General features: G+C 39.3%; 2 protein-coding genes and 1 pseudogene across 3 annotated transcripts in view; 2 read left to right on the top strand and 1 right to left on the bottom strand.

The window, feature by feature from the left end:
• The window catches only part of Angptl5 (angiopoietin like 5), a 27,116-nt gene extending 8,074 nt beyond the window's left edge, over positions 1-19,042 (bottom strand). The window contains 10 exon segments of the mRNA XM_031343581.1: positions 889-918; positions 1,160-1,260; positions 4,276-4,369; positions 5,074-5,177; positions 7,003-7,147; positions 10,035-10,064; positions 10,066-10,175; positions 10,696-10,825; positions 17,695-17,796; positions 18,321-19,042. Of these exon segments, the coding sequence (XP_031199441.1) occupies positions 889-918; positions 1,160-1,260; positions 4,276-4,369; positions 5,074-5,177; positions 7,003-7,147; positions 10,035-10,064; positions 10,066-10,131 (570 nt within the window). The 5' untranslated portion in view covers positions 10,132-10,175; positions 10,696-10,825; positions 17,695-17,796; positions 18,321-19,042.
• LOC116072237 lies at positions 8,050-9,101 on the top strand (annotated as a pseudogene).
• The window catches only part of Cep126 (centrosomal protein 126), a 51,496-nt gene continuing 50,325 nt past the window's right edge, over positions 18,582-19,752 (top strand). For both annotated transcript variants that reach the window (XM_031343579.1, XM_031343580.1), the window contains exon 1: positions 18,582-18,966. In XM_031343579.1, the coding sequence (XP_031199439.1) occupies positions 18,854-18,966 (113 nt within the window). In that variant the 5' untranslated portion in view covers positions 18,582-18,853. The remainder of the gene's footprint in view (positions 18,967-19,752) is intronic.

The following is a 19,752-nucleotide window of genomic DNA, read 5'->3' as shown; positions in this document are numbered from 1 at the left end:
GAGGGGAAACTGGGAAAGGAGAAATTCGCATGTAAATAAAGAAAATATCTAAAATTAAAAAAAAATTATTTTTTTCTTCAAATGATTCAGCTATCAAGCCATATGGTTCTGTTTTTTTTTTTCAATTAAAGAGTTTTAATGAGTGATTCAAAAAAAAAAAAAAGAAAGAAAAGAAATTACAGGAGAAGAAATCAATGTAATCCCTTTACCAGAAACTTCCCCCTCAGAGACAGAAAACAGAACGCACCATGAGGGAAGCTGGCACCAGGACACCCCCAGGAGAGGTGATCACAGAGCTCCCACAGACTGAGAAGCCCTCCTCCTCCCACTGTTCACATCCAGCCATGGGCGTGTAGGCACAGTGACTTAGATGGTTTTAAAAGTACTTCCCACTTTATTCCCAACTTTTTTGACATCTTGTTAATAGAATTTTCAAGAGAAATTATGGTAATGTCTCCAAAAAAAGAAATTGGCTATATCTACTTAGAAAAAAAAAAAAAGGTTGTTGTTGTACAATATAGACTATTGACAAACTCCAAGAATCATATTCTTCTATACACACACATCTATCTTTTCTATCCGTGTGCAGTAGGTTTCTACTAGAAACACAAGCAAACAAGTACTAAAGATGACAGGTGTAATTCATATCATTCAAGTTCAGCATGGATCAATCAGTCTGTCAACATTCCTTATGCCCAAGTAAAATATTTTTCTATTAATCTTTTTAATTTTTGAAACAAAGTCTCACACTGTAAAATCATGTATCATCAGAAGAAAGTATAGCCACCAGTAGAAAGAATTGTAAAAGTACTTCAGAAAGGCCCAAGTTACAGCACGTCTTTATTGTCTAGTCTCCATAGTAGATTAAAGCAAGGATTTGCACTGCACAGTTCTGCCTCCATAACGGTAACATAAAACCTTGCAACAAGTAGATTTACTTTAAATAGTGTAGTTATGGAAACTTTGATAGGAAACTGAAGTTCATGGTCTGAGCAGAAAATGTAAAGGAAACCAAACTTTTGAAACTGTAAATATTACTAGCTTATTTAAAATTTCAAGACAGAGATTAACAGTAAAAAATAAATATCAGGACAATTATAAATTTAATATTAATTATGTTGATATTTACTTTATTTTGTATAATAAGGGAAAACTTTACCTCAAATGGGTAGCTAGATCCTTCTGGAAAGATTATATATAAACCACTAGGGGTTTTAGTGACAGAGCCAATCGAATCTTTAATATCAGTGCAATCCAAACCTAGAAAATAAAAGGTAGTGCCCATTCAACTGTACCCAAGAGACTCACTTAACAGCAGAAAATTGACAATGCTTGCTGAAATTGTTGGTACAACTTCTAGTGTGATGTCATGAAAATTTACCACCATTTTAGAATTCAAGAGAAAAAATATAAGAAAAAAACAGGAATTAAAGAATTTAGGCTACAGTAAATCCTCACAAATAGCACCTCTTTGGGTGATTAGTGTTTAAAAGTGTCATATTCTGGGGGTGGAGAGATGACTTAACAGTTAAGAGCTCCAAGTGCTCTCACAGAGGATCAGGGTTATGTTCCCAGCCCCCAAATGGTGGCTCACAACTGTCTGTAACTTCAGTGCCAGAAGATCCAACACTCTGGCTCCCTGCACACATACATGTGTTATGCAAAAACTCACACTGGCGCACACACACATACATGTAAATAAAAATAAAATGAATCTTTAAAAGTCTCATTTGAGATCAACACTTACTTATTGAATAATTATGTGTTCTCTTTTCCAGTGAATCTAAGTTAGCCCAAGTTTATCTTTAATATATTAAGGATGAGTAGGGAGGAGAAATTTTAAGGAATAACTAAGGAATAATTAAGGAAAAACTATAATTAATACATCCTTGACCACCAATGCCAATAACAAAAAAATGGAAGAAGTCAGTTTCTCCACCAAAAAAGAAATCAAGCCGTGTATGCTCTGTCTACAAAAGTTAAAGCTGTAGTGCCCCCTACACCCAAGCATTCATTTCTACAAAGGATTATAAATATATGTATGTGACACCAATGTGCTGAGGAGTACTGATGCTATTTGAAGATATTCTAGCAAATATTTTATAACTCCAACTCCTTGATCCCAGTTACTTGGGAAACTGAGGCAGGAAGGCTTGCCCTGACTACATAGTTCAAAGCCCTTGAGCAACTTAATAAGACCCTGTCTCAAAACAAGAAGTAAAAAGAGGGCTGAGGAATAAATACCTTAGGGACCCATCACTTGCCTACCACACACAGAACTCTGGGTTCAGGAACAAGCACCACCTCCTCACAGAACCATTTTCAGAGCATCACTTACTTCGGTGCCTGCTTTGAGTTTGAGGTCAACTACTTCCTAGCCAGGAACCATTGGCTAGCCCCTGGAAACCTTACAATGTTTACCTAAGGTAGGAATGATAACAATGCTATCTGCTTCATAGCATTTTCTGGAGGTTTAAAAAACAGCTTACCACATATTAACCTGTAGAAAACATCTCAACAAAAATCTAGGTATAAAATGTTCTCCTTCCCTTTGTCTCTGGAGACATGGTGGTGTTGCTTGCATTCTGAACTGTGAGAGACATTCTTATAATGGAGTCATGTTCAGAGGGGTGGGAGAAACCTACAGTGAAGGACGGACCTACAGCAGAGCATGCGCTTTCTCATCACTCTGTGTGAGCAGCCTACTTGGGTTTGGGGGTTTGTATGTCATATTCTCCACCTGATGCTGATAGTATGAGGCAAGTCTCTATGTTGTTCTTGCTGGGCATCACACTAACTTTCTGAACTTTTTGTGATTTACTCATTCACCCCTTACAGCAACTCTGTAAGACTGCAAAAGTTAACTAGCATTCATAGTAACTTGTCTGGCTTTAGAGTTACCTGAATTCAAAACTTAGGGATGTGTACATGAGATAGTCTCCAGAAGGCTTGCGAGGAAGAAAGATGCAACTTGAAGTTGGGTGACACCATGTTCATGGACAGGATCTCAGGCTGAATAAAGGGAGGAGGCAAGCTGAGCCCCACAACTCCTCTCTGCTTCCTGACTGCAGATGCAGTGTGATCAGCTGCCTCACACTGTTGCTGCCAAGCGTCCCCACCAGCGAACACTGGATGCTTCAACTATGAGCCCTATTATAAACCTTCCCTTCTTTGAGTTGCTTTCTGTCTGGTATTGCTGACTCCAACAAGGAAGATAGATAAGGACTTTCAACTTACTGATGAGGAAACTAATAGCAACGACTCAGCAGCGCAGACTCGGGACCAGCCTAACATGGGAGTTCATGCTCAGTCGGCTACACTTGGCTGCCACTGACAAGAGGTGGTAGAGTAAGCCATTGTAAAGAAACATGTGGCAATGCTTGTCCTCATAACAGGAACAAGGGGAGGCTCAATCTCTGCCGGTTCCCTCCCTTCTAAGAAAAACCTAGGAACACATGTTTGAGCCTTAGTAATAGTTATTTGCTTGGAATTTTTTATGAAATGAATTCATATTTGTAAGACTCACAAAACATTTTTTAGAAGCACAAGCATGTAAGAATAAAAATGAGTTACATTTTAGTACAAAAAAAGTTAACTTTATATTTATTTCTGCAGTAATTGTCTTTCTCCTTTTAATTCTTATATCCCAGTTTGAAACATGTAAAAAAAAAAATTTTTTTCACAGGTGGGAAGAGCTCTGAAGCTTCTCTTCTGAGTGAAAGGTACTTATTAATAAAAGGCCAGGGAGGGGCACTCAGGACAAAGCATCTACAGTTACTCAATCCTCAAGAGATGCGGAATATTACTTCACAGCTATGGCTTCAGACAGTGGGAAAGTCCCTCAGCCTAGGAAAGGACACATGGTGTAACTGGGTTAATGGCAGATAGCAGTCCTCCAGGCTGTTAGGAAACAGTGTGAGCAGTGTGTTCAAAAGCTTTTCCCTGGTTGTGGTGGCGCATGCTGGTAGGATGTGCTAAAGGAGGCAGAGGCAGGAGGATCATGAGCTCAAGGCCAGCCTGGGCTACACATTTAGCCCGGCAGTGGTGGCGCACACCTTTAGTCCCAGCACTTGGGAGGCAGAGGCAGGTGGATTTCTGAGTTTGAGGCCAGCCTGGTCTACAGAGTGAGTTCCAGGACAGCCAGAGCTAAACAGAGAAACCCTGTCTCAAAAGACCAAAAAAAAAAAAAAAAAAAGCTTTTCAATGCACCAAGGTGTCCAGAAATTGTTGAGTATTAAAACAGAAGTGTGAAGGCTGAAATACCAGTACTCTTACCATGTGACTGAACAGCCCCAGGAGAAAAAGGACCTGGGTGTTTTCTAAAAATTTCTATAGTCAAAAGGAGAACTTTATTCATAAGCTCAGTAACCTAAACACAGACACATGAGGCAAGGTTATACTTAGCTAAATCATATAAATGTTGTCTCTAAGCTTGCAAAGGGATGCCTTCTCTTTTCTAAGTTGGATTCTTAGTGTTTTAACACAACAAAGACATAAATAGCAATCGTTCACTCAGTAGTGGTCCTGCCCCTGTGACTCTGCTCTTACTGTGCCTGAAGCACTGCTGGGCTTCCTACTACCTCCCTTTTGTCTTGCAGACTCACCCTCTACACCAGCTGTTAATGGGATGATGTTTCCTTGCTCTTACACTCAATGGTCCATGGTGTAAAAGATTTAGTTCCTTATTCTTTCAAAGTTCCTTACACAGTCTCAACCTCACTAGCCCTTCCACCCCTGTACCAACTCATCAGTACCCTGTGAAGGGAATGTCGTCCCCTCCTTACCCAATCTTGTAATACTGAAACCATTTATTCATCTCTCACTGCTCAACTCACAGGCTCTCTCGTGAGAGGCTTCCCATATCATTGTGACAGAATTCAGATTATCTCTATTTTTCCATATTTGTTTTCTCATTATTCCTTGAATGAAGGCCACTGCTTCACTGCAATATGTTACACTGCTTCTCAGATCATAGCTGCTGAACATTAATGCATAAAATAAAATGACTGTACTTCCAGCCAGCTATGTCAGTGTGCACACATAATGCAATGAAATGCCAAAAGAATTTCATACCTGGTGAGATAAATAATCCAAAGATGCTTGTGGCTCATTCATTACATTTCTTAGTAGTTTTCTGGTACTTCTTGTATAAAAAACAATAGAATTTTGCAGATTTCCTTAATGAGAAAAAAATGACTTTTACATTTTTGTTTGTTTGTTTGTTTGTTTGTTTTTCAAGACAGGGTTTCTCTGTATAGCCCTGGCTGTCCTGGAACTCACTCTGTGGACCAGGCTAGCCTCGAACTCAGAAATCTGCCTACCTCTGCCTCCTAAGTGCTGGGATTAAAGGCATGCACCACCACTGCCCAGCTTGAGTTTTACATTGTTATACAAAACAATATTATATAATGTTTTATAGTGTTATATAAAATGTTACAGGGAAAATAATGAATTTCATTGATTTGGGATAAATAGAGAATAGTATCTCAATATATCTAAATGTATAACTATATATTTTATTTAGAGGACAGAAAGATAGTTCAGTGGGTAAAGTACCTACCACAAATTTGAAAATCTGAATTCAATTCCTGAGACCCACATGGTAGAAGGAAAAAACTGACTCCTGAAAATTGTACTCTGACCTCCACATGTGCGTTTTAGTATGTGGGTGCACACACACACACATGCGTGTTTAGTGCATGTTTACATGCACTAAAATTAAAGTAATAAGTAAATAAATGTAAAAACATTAAGATTCAGGTTAGTAGTTTCTGTGTGAACTTGCATAACACATTTCCCTTTGAAAGATTGATTACTATGATTGAAAATACTCAATATTCCTTATTTTTAAAAAGGCTGTACAAATATTACAAATACTTTCCCTCAGGCATCTGAGATTATGTTCCCATCCTGTCACAGTGTCTAATATTTTTAACACCCAAAGACATCCTTGGGGATGGAAAGATGACTCAGTAGTTAAAAGCACTGACTGCTTTTGCAGAGGGCTCAGTGGTCCGTAACCAGCTGTAACTCAGGTTCCACGGGATCTAACAGCTTCTGGCTTCCTCAGGTACTGCATGGATGTGGTGCATATGCATACACTCATGTAGACAAAACACACACACAGAAAATAAAGAAATATTTTAAACATCAACAACAATAAAACTACGATGACCAAGACACTAGCTCCGACTGCTTCCCAGACTGAGACATTCTCGCCTGTGACAACAGTAAGGATGTCCTCTTTACCAAAAGGACCCATATTTCACAGACACCTTTTGAAAAGGTATGTATTTCTATGCTTATTCTAGCACTAGAATGGCATTAATAATTTCTAACAGTGTTGAGTTTATTTCTGCATGGCTCAGTTGTATTTCCAGTCTCTTGCTTTCTCTTAGTTCTCTCCTGAATTTCCACATCTGTCTTAACGAGCTCAAAGTAAATTCATGGTTAGAGCTTAAGACACTTAGTTATACAGTAACTAACCACATTTGGTCAGCTTTTTGCACTCCCTGACTTGCATATGACTGTCCATAGGAACTAGACATCAGCTCTCCTACCCCAGTTGCCTTTCTTCCCTGCACCCCATGTATGGAACAAATGATAGGAATTACTGTACCGTGACTGCAGCACAATTACATTGGCTAAAACCTTAATTGTGACCCTTTTCTACTTCAAATGACTACATTTATAAAATGTTTATTGCATTAGTCATTGTAGTTTTCAGTAATAATGTGTTTGTTTTTAGAAACAACCTCAGTGGGGTGGGTAAATTAAAAAATAAAAACTAAAGTGAAGTTTCCAGGGATCAGATGCAGGAAGTGAAGCAGGCCCTAGTAAGTTAATGCATGCCTGTTATCAGATGCCTATAGTTTGCCATGCTTTCTGTCGGAAAGCATCTGGCCTTGGGTGACAAGAATACAAAATAACCCTTATAAAACTAAGGCATACTTTTCTTTGTCAAAGTTTGATCTCATTATACCTGAGGTAACTTTTTAATACTGCACATAAAATGTTTTTCTTCTCGAGCTGTTTTGGTCTTGGCATCACATGACTCTCTACAATCCTCCTTATACACAGTATCATTACTTTAACTTTTCTCTTTGAGTTTAGCTTCATCTTCCACATTGTTACCTACTAGAGAATCCTTGAGGTTATAAAATAGAAACCAGGAAACTGCATGAATGACATCATGAACTATGCTGTCAGACCTTCTACACACTATGAAGACTGTAGAAAAAAGATTAGAATTTGAAATATACAATGAAGATGATCACTTAAAATATAAGTTGAACTACTGTTTTAAATTCCCACAAATAAACAGTCTGGTTTGGGTCAGTACTTGCATTGTCTTTTTCTTCTCTAACTCCACACATATTTGCTTAGGGTTTGCTTCCACTAAGACTTAGCAGTTTCAACCTTTATTTTCAACACACTTGAATATGACAGGGCATAAAATCCCTTGGAAAAGGGCTAAGGAAACCCCTCAGGTATATCTCTAGTACTTTTAGCCAAATGAACTTTCTGCTACCAACTATTTAACACTGTAGAGAAATGTGTAGGATTTGCTTTTACATAAAACAGTTAAAGACTTTAATGTTATAGATTTTAACGTTATCACTAATAAAAATTAAAAATATGGAATTTTGCTTTGCAAAACTTGATGATATATCATTAAAAAGATGACAACACCTCACATTAAGAAATATTTGTTTGCATTCAATTAGTCTCTTCAATATCAAGACATACTTTGATTAAATTGTACCTATTTAACAGTCCTATTGAAAGTTGTAACAAGTTTGTCCTATTTACTAGACACTGAGAGACTGGTACATAACTAACTATATTACAAAGATATTTGCCCTTGTAAAGAACTTATACTTTGCTACACAGACTATTCTAAATTTCTTGCTCTTTCTCTATACCTCTACAATAATTGAGAGAATTGATGGTTTTTTTTAAATGTATTATAGATATTAGTTTTTTCAGTAAGGCTCTTTAAATTTTAGTATATTAAAGAATTAAATTGAACAAACACGGTGAGGCAAGATGGTGGCGACCAAGAGAAAGTGGCATGGGGGACTGGAGGTTCAAGCAAAGAAGCCAAAAAAGGAGCCGGAAAGATGCCGGGGAGCCAGCTAAGCAGGCTGATGTGGCAAAAGAGGTGGAGGAGGAAAATAGAGATCATATTCCAGGTCCCGTTTGCAAGGGCAAATGGAAAAATAAGGAGTGGATCCTCATCTTTTCTTCCAGAGGAATAAATTTCAGAACAAGACACTTAATGCAAGACTTGAGAATGTTGATGTCTCATTCTAAAGCAGATACTAAGATGGATCGTAAAGATAAATTATTTGTAATAAATGAGGCCTGTGAAATGAAAAATTGCAACAAATGCATCTACTTTGAAGCAAAGCAAAAACGGGATCTTTCAAATTCACCTCATGGGCCATCTGCCAAATTCTTGGTTCAAAATATTCATACCCTGGCTGAACTAAAGATGACTGGAAACTGTTTGAAAGGTTCTTGGCCCCTTTTGTCTTTTGACCCTGCTTTTGATGACTTGCCACATTATGCTTTGTTAAAAGAATTCTTAATTCAGATCTTTAGTATACCACAGTACCATTGCAAGAGTCAGCCATTTGTGGACCACGTGTTTATGTTCACCATTCTGGGTAACAGCATATGGTTTTGGAACTTTCAGATTATAGAAGAAGACACTGCTCTAGTGGAAATCGGACCTTGTTTTGTCTTAAATCTCATAAAGAGTTTTCAGGGGAGCTTTGGAGGACCAACCTCATATGAAAATCCTCATTAGCAATCTCCAAACAAGCACCGGCGTATGATAAGGTCCATCACAGCTGCAAAGTACGGAGAGAGGCAGCAAGTCAAAGATGTTCAGAAATTGAGGAAGAAAGAACCAAAGACTATTCTTCCACATGATCCCACTGCAGATGTGTTTGTGACACCAGCAGAGGAGAAACCAATAGAAATACAGTGGGTGAAATCAGAGCCAAAAGGAGATCTGAAAGCAAGAAAGAGACGGATTTACAAAAAGGCATCGGAAACTGCAACAGAAGATGAGCAGAGGGAGTGCAAAATGAATCAGTGGATAACTATCTCTTTTAGTTACTGTATATTTATTTTGTATTCTGTGTGTAAATACTTTTAGTATACAGAACTAGGTATGCCTAATTAGGGTCCCATTTAAAAAATTAAAACCTTTAAGTCAGCATTGGTCTTTTTCTAAATAAAGCATCTTAACTCAAAAAAAAAATAAGAAGAAGAATAATTAAATTATTAGTACCTATACAGCTGCCTTAGAATTTTTTCTTGTTTCAAGCAGAGACTCTTGGAATTTATTTGGTTGTAATATAATGGCAAATACACTTTTAACATTAAAAAATGTAAACCAACACTTAAATCTACAGGCATTCAAATCTTCCGCTATTCCTACCATTACATACCCTATATAAGCTGTCACTCTGATTTGGTTTTAGATAAGATATCTTTATATCCCGTTTAACTACCCACAGGGCTTCGTTTGAAATGTCAAAGTTTACAGATTACCATCACTTTTTACATAGAGTGATTTTTATTAACCATCAGATGGTTTCATTATCAAACATAATAGGGAAGCAGTGAATTAAAATATCTCTAAGCAACTCTTTGAGAACTTTCTTTAAAAGCTGATCTTAAGCCAGGCAGTGGTGGCACACACCTTTAATCCCAGCACTTGGGAGGCAGAGACAGGTGGATTTCTGAGCTCAAGGCCTGCTTAGTCTACAGAGTGAGTTCCACAACAGCCAGGGCTACACAGAGAAATCCTGTCTCAAAAAAAAAAAAAAAAAAAAAGTTGATCTTAAATTTAGTTTATCTTGAAAAAATGTAACATTTAAGAAGCCTTAACTTTTGAAATGAAATTTTAATTGTTCCATAAGTTATATTTGTTTTATAATTTGTATTTTCAAGGTTCTATTATATCTTGAAAGCTAAAATAGCTTTCTAAGCTAAAATAATATTGTTAAAATTCTTACTGTAGAATGATGAATACAGCTACCTTACACCAGCTTCTCCACAAATGAAAGTACCTACATTTAAGAGCAAGAGTGATGCATGGGATGTATACATCATATTTTTCTTGGATTATTAAAAACACTTCCTCAAATATCAGCTCTCTGTGGAAAGAATGGTGCATAGAGTCATCAGTTAAAAATCCCTGGAAGATGAACAGCACAAATACATGCTAATACTTACTAGCTTCCAAGCCCTCAATCTGAAACCGTGCTCAGTAAAACAGACGGCAGCTCCCATATTAACTGACACAAATCCTTCCTATTGCCTCATACCTACAGCACAAACTCATGTGTCCTATAAGGCCACCGGACTCTTTTCTTTATTTATCTTTTGATTTATTTGTTTACATCTTGATGGTAGATTCCCCTCCTTCCTCTCTCACTTCCCCTCCCCCATACCAGAGAAAGGAAGACCTTCCATGAAGATCAACCAACCTTGGCATATCAAGTTATAATAAACTAGGCACCTCTTCACCTATTGAGGCTAGACAAGGCAACCTCATAGGAGGAAATGGGTCCAAAGGCAGGTACCAGAGACAGCCCCTGCTCCAGTTGTTGAGTGTCCCACATTAAGACCAAGATACATATCTGTTACATAGATGTAGGAGGCCTATGTCTGTACCATGCATGTTCCTTGGTTGGTGGTTCAGTTTCTGTGAGTCCCTGTGGATCCAGGTTAGTTGATTCTGTAGTTTTTCTTGTAGTGTCCTTGAGCCTTCTGGGAAATTAGAGGAGACTAGTAGAGTTGAAAGCTTAAGTTGGGGTGGGGGTGGCAGAATGAGGGAAAGAGTAGTGTGCATTAACCAAAATTATGGAAGTATAAAAAGGTCTTTGGAAACCCACTAGTCTGTAAGCCAATTTTAAAAACAAAAAAAAAAAACGTTTAAAATGGGAGTTTGAACAAAGCTATCATCAGTGGGTGGGTAAAGGTTTCACCCAGAAGACATAGGTTAATAAATAAAAATATCAATGCCAGGCATGAGATAACCTCCTATGAGTTATTGATCATGGTACCCCCAGCAAACAAAACAACATAGATTATTGCTATTGTTCTTAGTTTCCTACCAAAACTAGATGATAAAACTATATTGCTGAAAATATTTGGTTATAAGGCATAGAAAAGTCAAGTTGGAACTGACCTGGAAACATCTCTCCTGCTGGCTAAATTTCATAGTACTAGAAGGTGCTATGCGCTCCTCTAGGGCAGAAAAGTCTTCAGTGGACCTACCCAGTGTATACTCTGCATGCTACAACCTTGACCTGCCAGGCAAGATGTATCCACAGGTACAATAGTGGCATGACATTACAGAAGTACCCAACTGCTTTGGATTTTAGGCTAGTTCCACAGAAAATTCATAGTTGGTAGTGCAAACCTGGTCAAAATTCCATATCTGGAGGAGTCTCTAGGGCAGGGGATTGCCTACTTTTGTTTTGCTAAGTGGACATGCCAAACTACCTTCAAAAGTATTTATGTATATTGCCATAGATTAGTGCTGGTATCTCAACTTTGGTCAGGGAAGCTTCTTTGTGCAGTGGCAGTCAATGGAGAGGCTCTAACTGGCCAAAGTCCCGAGAGTGTTACAGGCTTAGCTCTAAATGCTCCGTCTATGTCAACCCTCTCAAGGCCAAGAATATCACAGAATGGTAAGAATCAGAGGATAGGGACGAATCTTGTCAAATGCTGTCATTCTAGACAAAGCATAGCATTATAGTCATGAATTCATGACAGCTGTGTTTATAGACATAGGACCAAGCCAGTCAAAATTCCAGCAGGGATAGGAGAGGAACCCTTTAGACTCCACTGATAGCTAAAATGTCAGCTACCGATATTAATGATTTCTGGGGAAGGGAAGTGATTTTTCTTCAGAGATTTGGCTGCTAGTAGTTTATCCATGTTCACAAAGACCACAATACTTGGACTCAGGTTTGTTTTTTGTTTTGTTTTTTAATGTGAAGGCTCCCACATGTTGGGGGAACACAGAGGGAGTTGATCTGATCAAGAGTGAATTTAAGAGAGCTTGGACAGTTGGCTCAGTGACTAAGAACAACTATACTTTGTGAAGGACCTGGGTTCAATTCCCAGCACCCAATAGGCTCACTACTTTCTCAAGAACCAGGAATACATGTGGTACACACACATATTTATAGGCAAAGCATTTATGAATAAAATAAATCTTAAAAAACAAAGAGTAAATTTAAAATATTATTAAATTTAAAAAAAAAAATAGTTCCTGAAAGACTCATGTCCGAATCTTAACTTTTTCCTTTACATTAGCTTCTTCTTTTCATTCTTGAAAGGTGCTTAAGACTTCACTAATTTTACAAATAAAAGGCAAAGTAAACTTCCATTGGGCCTGGGCTTCTCATCTGAGATGCTAGCTTCTCCATCTCCTTTTGGAACCAAAGCAGCTCTCTTTGACGGTGGTGGGACAGTGAGTACACAAATATTTACTTAATAAAGAAATATCTTAAACTAATGACCTCTTTTCTGGCTTTACCTCCTCACTACCAACTCTGTAAACCCAAACACTCTTATCTATTATTTACTGAAATGTCTTTCCCAGTGGTTCGCTACCAGAGCAAGGAAGATGGTTGGAAGTGTGGACTGCCTGGTTTGTTATCTTGATTTCGCCGTTCCCTTACTCTTAAACCGTTAGGAATTTCCCCAATATTATAATAGCTCAATTATATCTTTTGTAGAACTGGAGTCATCGTGTAGGTTAAGTTAGGAAAATATGTCTCTGCACTTACTACTCTACACTAGAAGTAACAAGCCGTCAAATATGTGGCAGTGTCACTTTTTTATTCTCATGTTCTCTACACACAGTCCCAACTATTGACAATATGACTAGACTCAACATTGATAGATGAGTATATACCTTTAATTTTAAGCTTTCATAGTTAAATTACTATGAAAGTGAATGAAGAGAATCCTTAGTATTCTAAATCTAATAGAACTTAAATATTTTGTTCTTTCCAAGCTTTCCCAGAGATAAACTCAAGAAACTCTCGTTTGTGCAAAAAAAAAAATTATATATAATAATACATATATATAGTATATGTAATACATATATATATATATAGGAAGATTAAGTTTTCAAACTGTACTATGGGAATTTAGCCATTAGTTAAACTCAGTGGGAGACTGGCTCCCAGAACCTAAAAACAATGGAAGACCAGCAGCTCCCAGAATCCAGAAACAAGAGAACCAAGAAGACCTGGCCTGAGAACCCAGAAACAACCTGGCCCAAAACAACAGGTGGCTATCCCACCCCTGGACCCTAGCACAAGCCAGCACCAATCAGAAACCACCCCATACCTTCCCCTTACCCCAGTCTTCCCTTTTGCCCCAGCAACTGCATAGGAATAAAAAGGTGTCTAAGACCTTGCTCAGGGCCAGACTTCTCTACCTCTTCAAGGTATATGAGTCTCGCCCCAGCTAGCTGGAATAAAAAGCCTCTTGCAGATTGCATCAAGTCCATATCTTGGTGATGTGTGGGGTCGTCACTCCTGGGATTTGAGTGTGGGGGTCCCTCCGGGAATATATATACATACATACATATATATATATATATATATATATATATATATATTCAGGCAAGATCAAAGTGAAAGCACAAAACCTTGCCCATCATAGGCTACCACGTGACTTGCAAGTTGGCAACAGGTGGTAGATTAAATAAGCAGGAGTCACTGGTAAGGCTGACTCATACTTTGAGAATTCCTCTATTTGCAATACCATAACCTATCCTCTGTTAGTTTGAGCTCAACTCAGCTTCAGCCAAAAGCAGATATCCAACAGATTAAGCCATGAGCAATGTAATAAATGCCTAGCTGGTACTGGAGAGATGGCCCAGCAGTTAAAAGCACTCTTATAGAGGACCCAGGTTTGGTTCCCAGAACCCAAGTGTTGGCTTACAACTATCCATAATACTGTGATCCAATGCTTTTTTTCTGGCCTCCATAGGCATTACTAAACACATGGCACACATACATGAAAGCAAAAATAAACCTTTCATTTTTAACTTGTTTTTAAAATGCCTACATGTCCTAGTCAGATCTCTCTATTTTGTTTCTGTGTGGTGTATATAAAAGCCTCTGACTACACTGCTGCCTGAAGCTCTCTGCACTGCTCCTGATGCTGAGGGCTGCCTTATTCAAAAGGTACTCTTGCTCAATAAACCCTATTAAATTTAATTTGTCTAAAGTTTTCCTATTAATTAGAACAGTATTCCACTGTTTGGATCCTTTTGTAAATAGAACATTATTAACAGTTATGAAGTAGAGTTAATGAAGTTGAAGCTTTCTATTAATTTCTTTAACCCTTGTTTCCTTTCACAGCACTGGGATAGCTCGCACAGGACTGATTGGCTCAACATTCCAGCACAGCTCGGGCTGATAAGGCCCCACCCTACCTCTACTGTTCTTCCCCATTATAGTAAGTCACAATGCTTATTATTCCAAGTCTGAAGGTCATATTTTAGTGTGTGTGTGTGTGTGTGTGTGTGTGTGTGTGTGCACCCATGCAACATGCCCTTGCATTCCTGTGGAGGCCAAAAGACAATTTTGAGAACTGGGTTCTCTGCTGCCACCATGTGGATTCCATTCAGGTCATGGGGAATGACAGCAAATGACTTTACTTCTTAAGCCATCATTCATGTCCTGAAGGTCATAGGTGGCTTTTTTCTCACACTTGCTACAACCATCTATTAACACAACTTATTGGCTAAAGCTTCAAATTTTCAAAGCCTTCTTGTCATCTATGACTGCAATCATAATCCACGTCCCTGTGCACTTCCACAAGACAGCCTGTATTCAGATTACTTTTGTTTCTAGTCCTGTCTTCTGAACTATGGCAACCATGGGGATCCTTTCCAAAGGTAGCTGACATTAACTCAAGACTCCCAAACTCCCAAATACCTTCCCTTCATAAAAGTTGGCTCTACTAAAGTAAGCCCCCCTTGTAAGACCCACCAAATTCAGGTTATACATTTCTTTATGCTCATCATCCAGATATCTGAGTCACAATCTCTTTCCTTTATTCAAAACTAATTTCCCATCTTTCAGAGCCCTTTCTTGAGCAGCCTACTTTATGTAGATATCTATCTATCTATCTATCTATCTATCTATCTATCTATCTACCTACCTACCTACCTACCTACCTATCTCTATCTCCACAATTACATTTTTTTTTCTAAAGTAGTTTTGGATACCTAATATATTCTACTTGGGAAGAAAATTCAATAAAAACTTCAGACCCATAGCATTTTCAAGGTTTTGTTTTGTTTTGTTTTGTTTTTACTTTTTTAATTATGTGGATCCTTTGCAGGTGCCCACACAGAATAAGAATTGGAGTTACAGCCGGACGTAGTGGCACAAGACTTTAATCCCAGCACTTGGGAGGCAAAGACAGGTGGATTTCTAAGTTTGAGGCCAGCCTGGTCTACAGAGTGAGCTCCAGGACAGCCAGGGCTACACAGAGAAACCCTGTCTCGAAAAACCAAAAAAAAAAAAAAAAAAGAATTGGAGTTACAAGGTGCTATATACCTCCAGGTGTGGACGCTGGGAATCAAATTCTAGTTATCTTTAAGAGCAGTATGTGGTCTCCACCCCTGAGGCATTTCTCCAGGCCTGTTTTGAAGTTTTATTCACCGCTAAATCCCCAGTAACTATAAAGTACTTGGCATATAGAAGATGAGATGTGAGAGATAGATACATAGATAGATATATAGGTACATACACATCCTTAATAACTAACTTGTAGTGCTAGGAAATATAGAAGAATTGAGTTTTATATTTAATGCATGTCTTTTGTGACAAAATACTGGTGTTTCAGTTTTATTCTTTATGTGTGGGTTTAGACTGTGTTTATACACAAGTGCAGGTTCACAAAAATGTTGGCAGAAGCCAGAGGCTAACGTCACGTGTCTCCCAGCACTTTTTGAAACAAGGGTTTCTAATTGAACCCAGAGCTTGCAAATTCAGCTAGATTGGCTGGCGAGCAAGCCGCAAGCATCTACTTATCTCCACACTGCCAACAGCAGCACTTCCCCAGTGCCAGGACTGCGGCACATCACACCTGGCTTCTTCTGTAGGTGCCGAGGATCTGAACACATCTCCTCAGTTTACAAGCATTTTCCTATCTAAACCCTCTCTCTGCCCATTTTATTCTTCATTACTTAAATCACAATCCCCTTTCCTGGCAAAATATAAACATCCTAGATATAATATAAAAATATAAAAATCCTAAAATTATCCAAGTATTTCATCTTTAAGATATTGCTTCCCAACTCCATGGTATTTAGAATCTAGGATTAAATCTGTTAAATAGGATATAGAAAACCTGCTTAATATTTTGAAGATAAAGAATTGGAAGTCGGGCTGGGTAGTGGTGGTGCATGCCTTTAATCCCAGCACTTCGAGGCAGTGTCAGGCAGATTTCTGAGTTCAAAGCCAGCCTGATCTACAGAGTGAGTTCCAGGACAGCCAGAGCTACACAGAGAAACCCTGTCTCAAGAGAAAAAAAAAAGAAAAAAGAAAAAAAAAGAAAGAATTAGAAGTCAACAAATCTGTAACTTAAAAATAGATAGTAACCTTAAATTAAAATTTTCTTTTTAGTTAGCTTTGTAAAGCAAAACTTAAATCTAAAATAATTATATGAGCAAGCATTTGTAAATGATTAACAAATCATGCTTCTTTTTTTCTTTGTGGGTTTTTTAGACAGGTTTTCAGGAAACACAGTCCAGTGTCAAATATACTATGTAGCTGAGGATGATCTTGAATTCCTGATCCTCCTGGCCCCATCTTCCAAGTGCTAGGATTACAGGGATAACACCATTTTGATATGAAACCATGGCTTTTAATAGTAATTAATATATCATACAAAATGCAGTAATATGGCTTGGGTTTTCCATTCACTAAATAATACAATCTAAGCAAAACTTTGAAGAAGGCTAAAATGCACATAACAACCACAACCTTCTCAATTTTCTTTGCCTTTTGCAGTGCCCTACTTTGCTAAGGTTCAAACTAGTCCTGGTGAGACAGAGTTCTAATGATAGCATTGGGAAGAGAATCAAGGCCAATGCTTATGGCTAGAGCATTCAAAACGGTGCCAACATAGCTAGTTGTCCAAGCATAATTTTCCTTTCCTCATTAGGATTATATTTTGTTTTGTCCTTGTGTCATGATATTGAATAAGAAGCACTTTACATTTAAAATCAAAACTGGGCTTATAGCACAATAGAAAGTTCAGTCCCCTGAACACATTCCAATTTGAATTATTATATCTCCATTTTTTAAAACAGCCAGTTTTAAACAGTTTCAATTGGAAAGTTTATTATTTGAATTGTTACAAGTTCACAAAGTTGAATGGTGGGTGAGCGATCTTTCTTTGGTCTGTACATTCAGCTAGCAATTTGGAAATTTTTATACACAAAAAATAATAATTAAAATGTAAATCTAAGATCCGGTCAAATTTTATGTTTTTACATTGGGCTCCAAAAAAAAAGGCCTAGCTTTGTTCCAGATTTTCATTTATATAGCCATTAACCTAGTGGCTCAAAACTGTTTAATTTTCCATACAAAAACCATTTCAATACACAGATCTCTTTTGGCATACCTTCCCAGGAGATTATTAAGCTAAATCTGGACTTCTTTTCAGGCCACTTTTGCTGTGATGGTCCACTTGCAGACTCTGGCATCCAATCAAGGACATAAGGATCTTTTGAAGTGAAGTAGGACAACAGAGAGAAAATGGCCCAAGTATCAAGGAATGGATGAGAGCAAGTGGGGAAAGAAATTTTCCACTTTGCAAAGCTTTTTTATCTTTCTTCCCTCCTCCTCCTCTTCCACCTCCTCTTCAAGGGACAGTGGTTTTGAAAAGAATGATAATGGGAAAGGTCTCATCATCTAAAAGTTCACCACAGGATTCCATACCTAACAAACTATGCCCCAAATAATCATTTCCAGACTGTCTGTAATATTTGCCTGTATCTAGGAATTTTCCATTCATTGTCTTTCATCTGTTAATACTTTCAAGAAAACACTCATAAAAGGGAAGAGCCGAATCAAGCTCTAAAGTGTAGTTCAGCTATGCTCTCTCACAACTGCGAGTCATCTGCCCGACTCAGTTTGTCCTAACTTGCCTCAGTTTACTTCAGTTCTACCTCAGCTTGATTCAATACATCTCAGTTAACCTCAATTCACTTCAGTTTACCTTGGTTAAGTCAGTGTACCTCATTTTACCTTGGTAAATGGTAAGTCGCTTTAACCTCAGCTTGCACCATATTACCTCACGGTACCTCTGCTTGTGTCAGTTTGCCTCTGCTTAATAAGGTGTAATCTCAGTTTGATTCAGCTTGACTGCGTAATTCAGTTAAACCTCAGCTCGCCTCAATTTACCTCATCACACTGCGGTGTACCTCAGTTCACCTCCGCTTGCCTCGGCCGCCCCTTTGAGCGAGCCGGCCCCTCATTGGCCGCTTCCCCCTCGCAGCCCCGCCCCGCGTTCCGCCTGGTTTCCGTCGCGAAGGACGCGGCGTCGGTTGGTTGTCAAGATGGCTGCGGCGGGGTCGCGGCCGCCACCTCCGCCGTCGCACCGCGAGGTCACCGCCCTCGCCGCTGCCGTCGCCACAGTCGCCGGAGCCGCTGCGAAGCCAGGACTGCCGCAGCCGAGCCTGCGACGCCCGTGACGCGGGGCCCGGCAGACGCGCGGCCCGGAGCGCCGAGGAGAGGACGAGAGAGGCCGAGCGGCCATGCGGGCGGCGCTGAGGTGAAGGATGCTGGCGGGCAGGCCGAGAGCCCAGAGCGCAGGCGCGCGCGTGGCCGCCGGACCCGCAGACGTGCTGGGCGCCCGGGACGGCGGCGGGCGGCCGCGCCCCGGCGCTTACCTGTATCCTTTCCACGCCCTCCCCCGGGAGCACGCACGCAGGGGCATGGAAACTGGCAAGTCATTTCCCTGCGGATCTTTGCTTTAGCAGCTGTCACCCCACCCCACCCCACTCCACCCCCGACCTGAAGTTACACTTTTGTCTCCGACTTTAGGACCTCTTCCCCCGCCTTCCGGCCTCCCCACACCCGCGCTTGGACTTGGCTGTCAGATTTTGGTGGATTTTAAAATGCACCGGTCCTGTATTGAATGGGCGAAGATTCGCCGTTTTGAATCACAGCGTTCTATGCCCTTTACTTGCAGAGACGTAAATCCTAGTCGTGCTCTTTAGAAAGAGAAATTGCCCAGAGACTAAAATCTTGAGCTATTCCGTTTTAGTTGTTAGCCGCACACCCCTCCCAGGGCTGCAGAACCCTAGTTCGTTCTGATCATTTTGTCTCCCATCTCTGCCCACTCTGTTGTCAAACAGACGAAAGGAAAAGCAGGGGACCCGAACCTTGACAAGCTGATTATTTCTGATTTTCCCTAAGAAATCGTTGAACACCCATTGATGTTACTGTTGGTAACACTGTGGAAATGTAAATAAGTTTTGTTTTTTAAGTACATAAAGCAGGTTTGTTTGTTGTTTTGTTTTGTTGGTTTTGTTTTTTGTTTTGGGGGGGGTTTTGGTGTTTCGAGACGGCATAAAGCAGGTTTATTCCTCCAGAGAACATTATGATAATCAGAAGATGGTGGTGATGATGATGTTTGGTCATCTGTTTTTCTCAGGAAATGGAGTCCCTTCCACCA

The sequence above is a fragment of the Mastomys coucha genome, unplaced genomic scaffold (assembly GCF_008632895.1).
Source record: "Mastomys coucha isolate ucsf_1 unplaced genomic scaffold, UCSF_Mcou_1 pScaffold23, whole genome shotgun sequence".
NCBI classification, from domain to species: Eukaryota; Metazoa; Chordata; class Mammalia; order Rodentia; family Muridae; genus Mastomys; species Mastomys coucha.
This window is presented reverse-complemented; position numbering and strand designations above follow the sequence as displayed.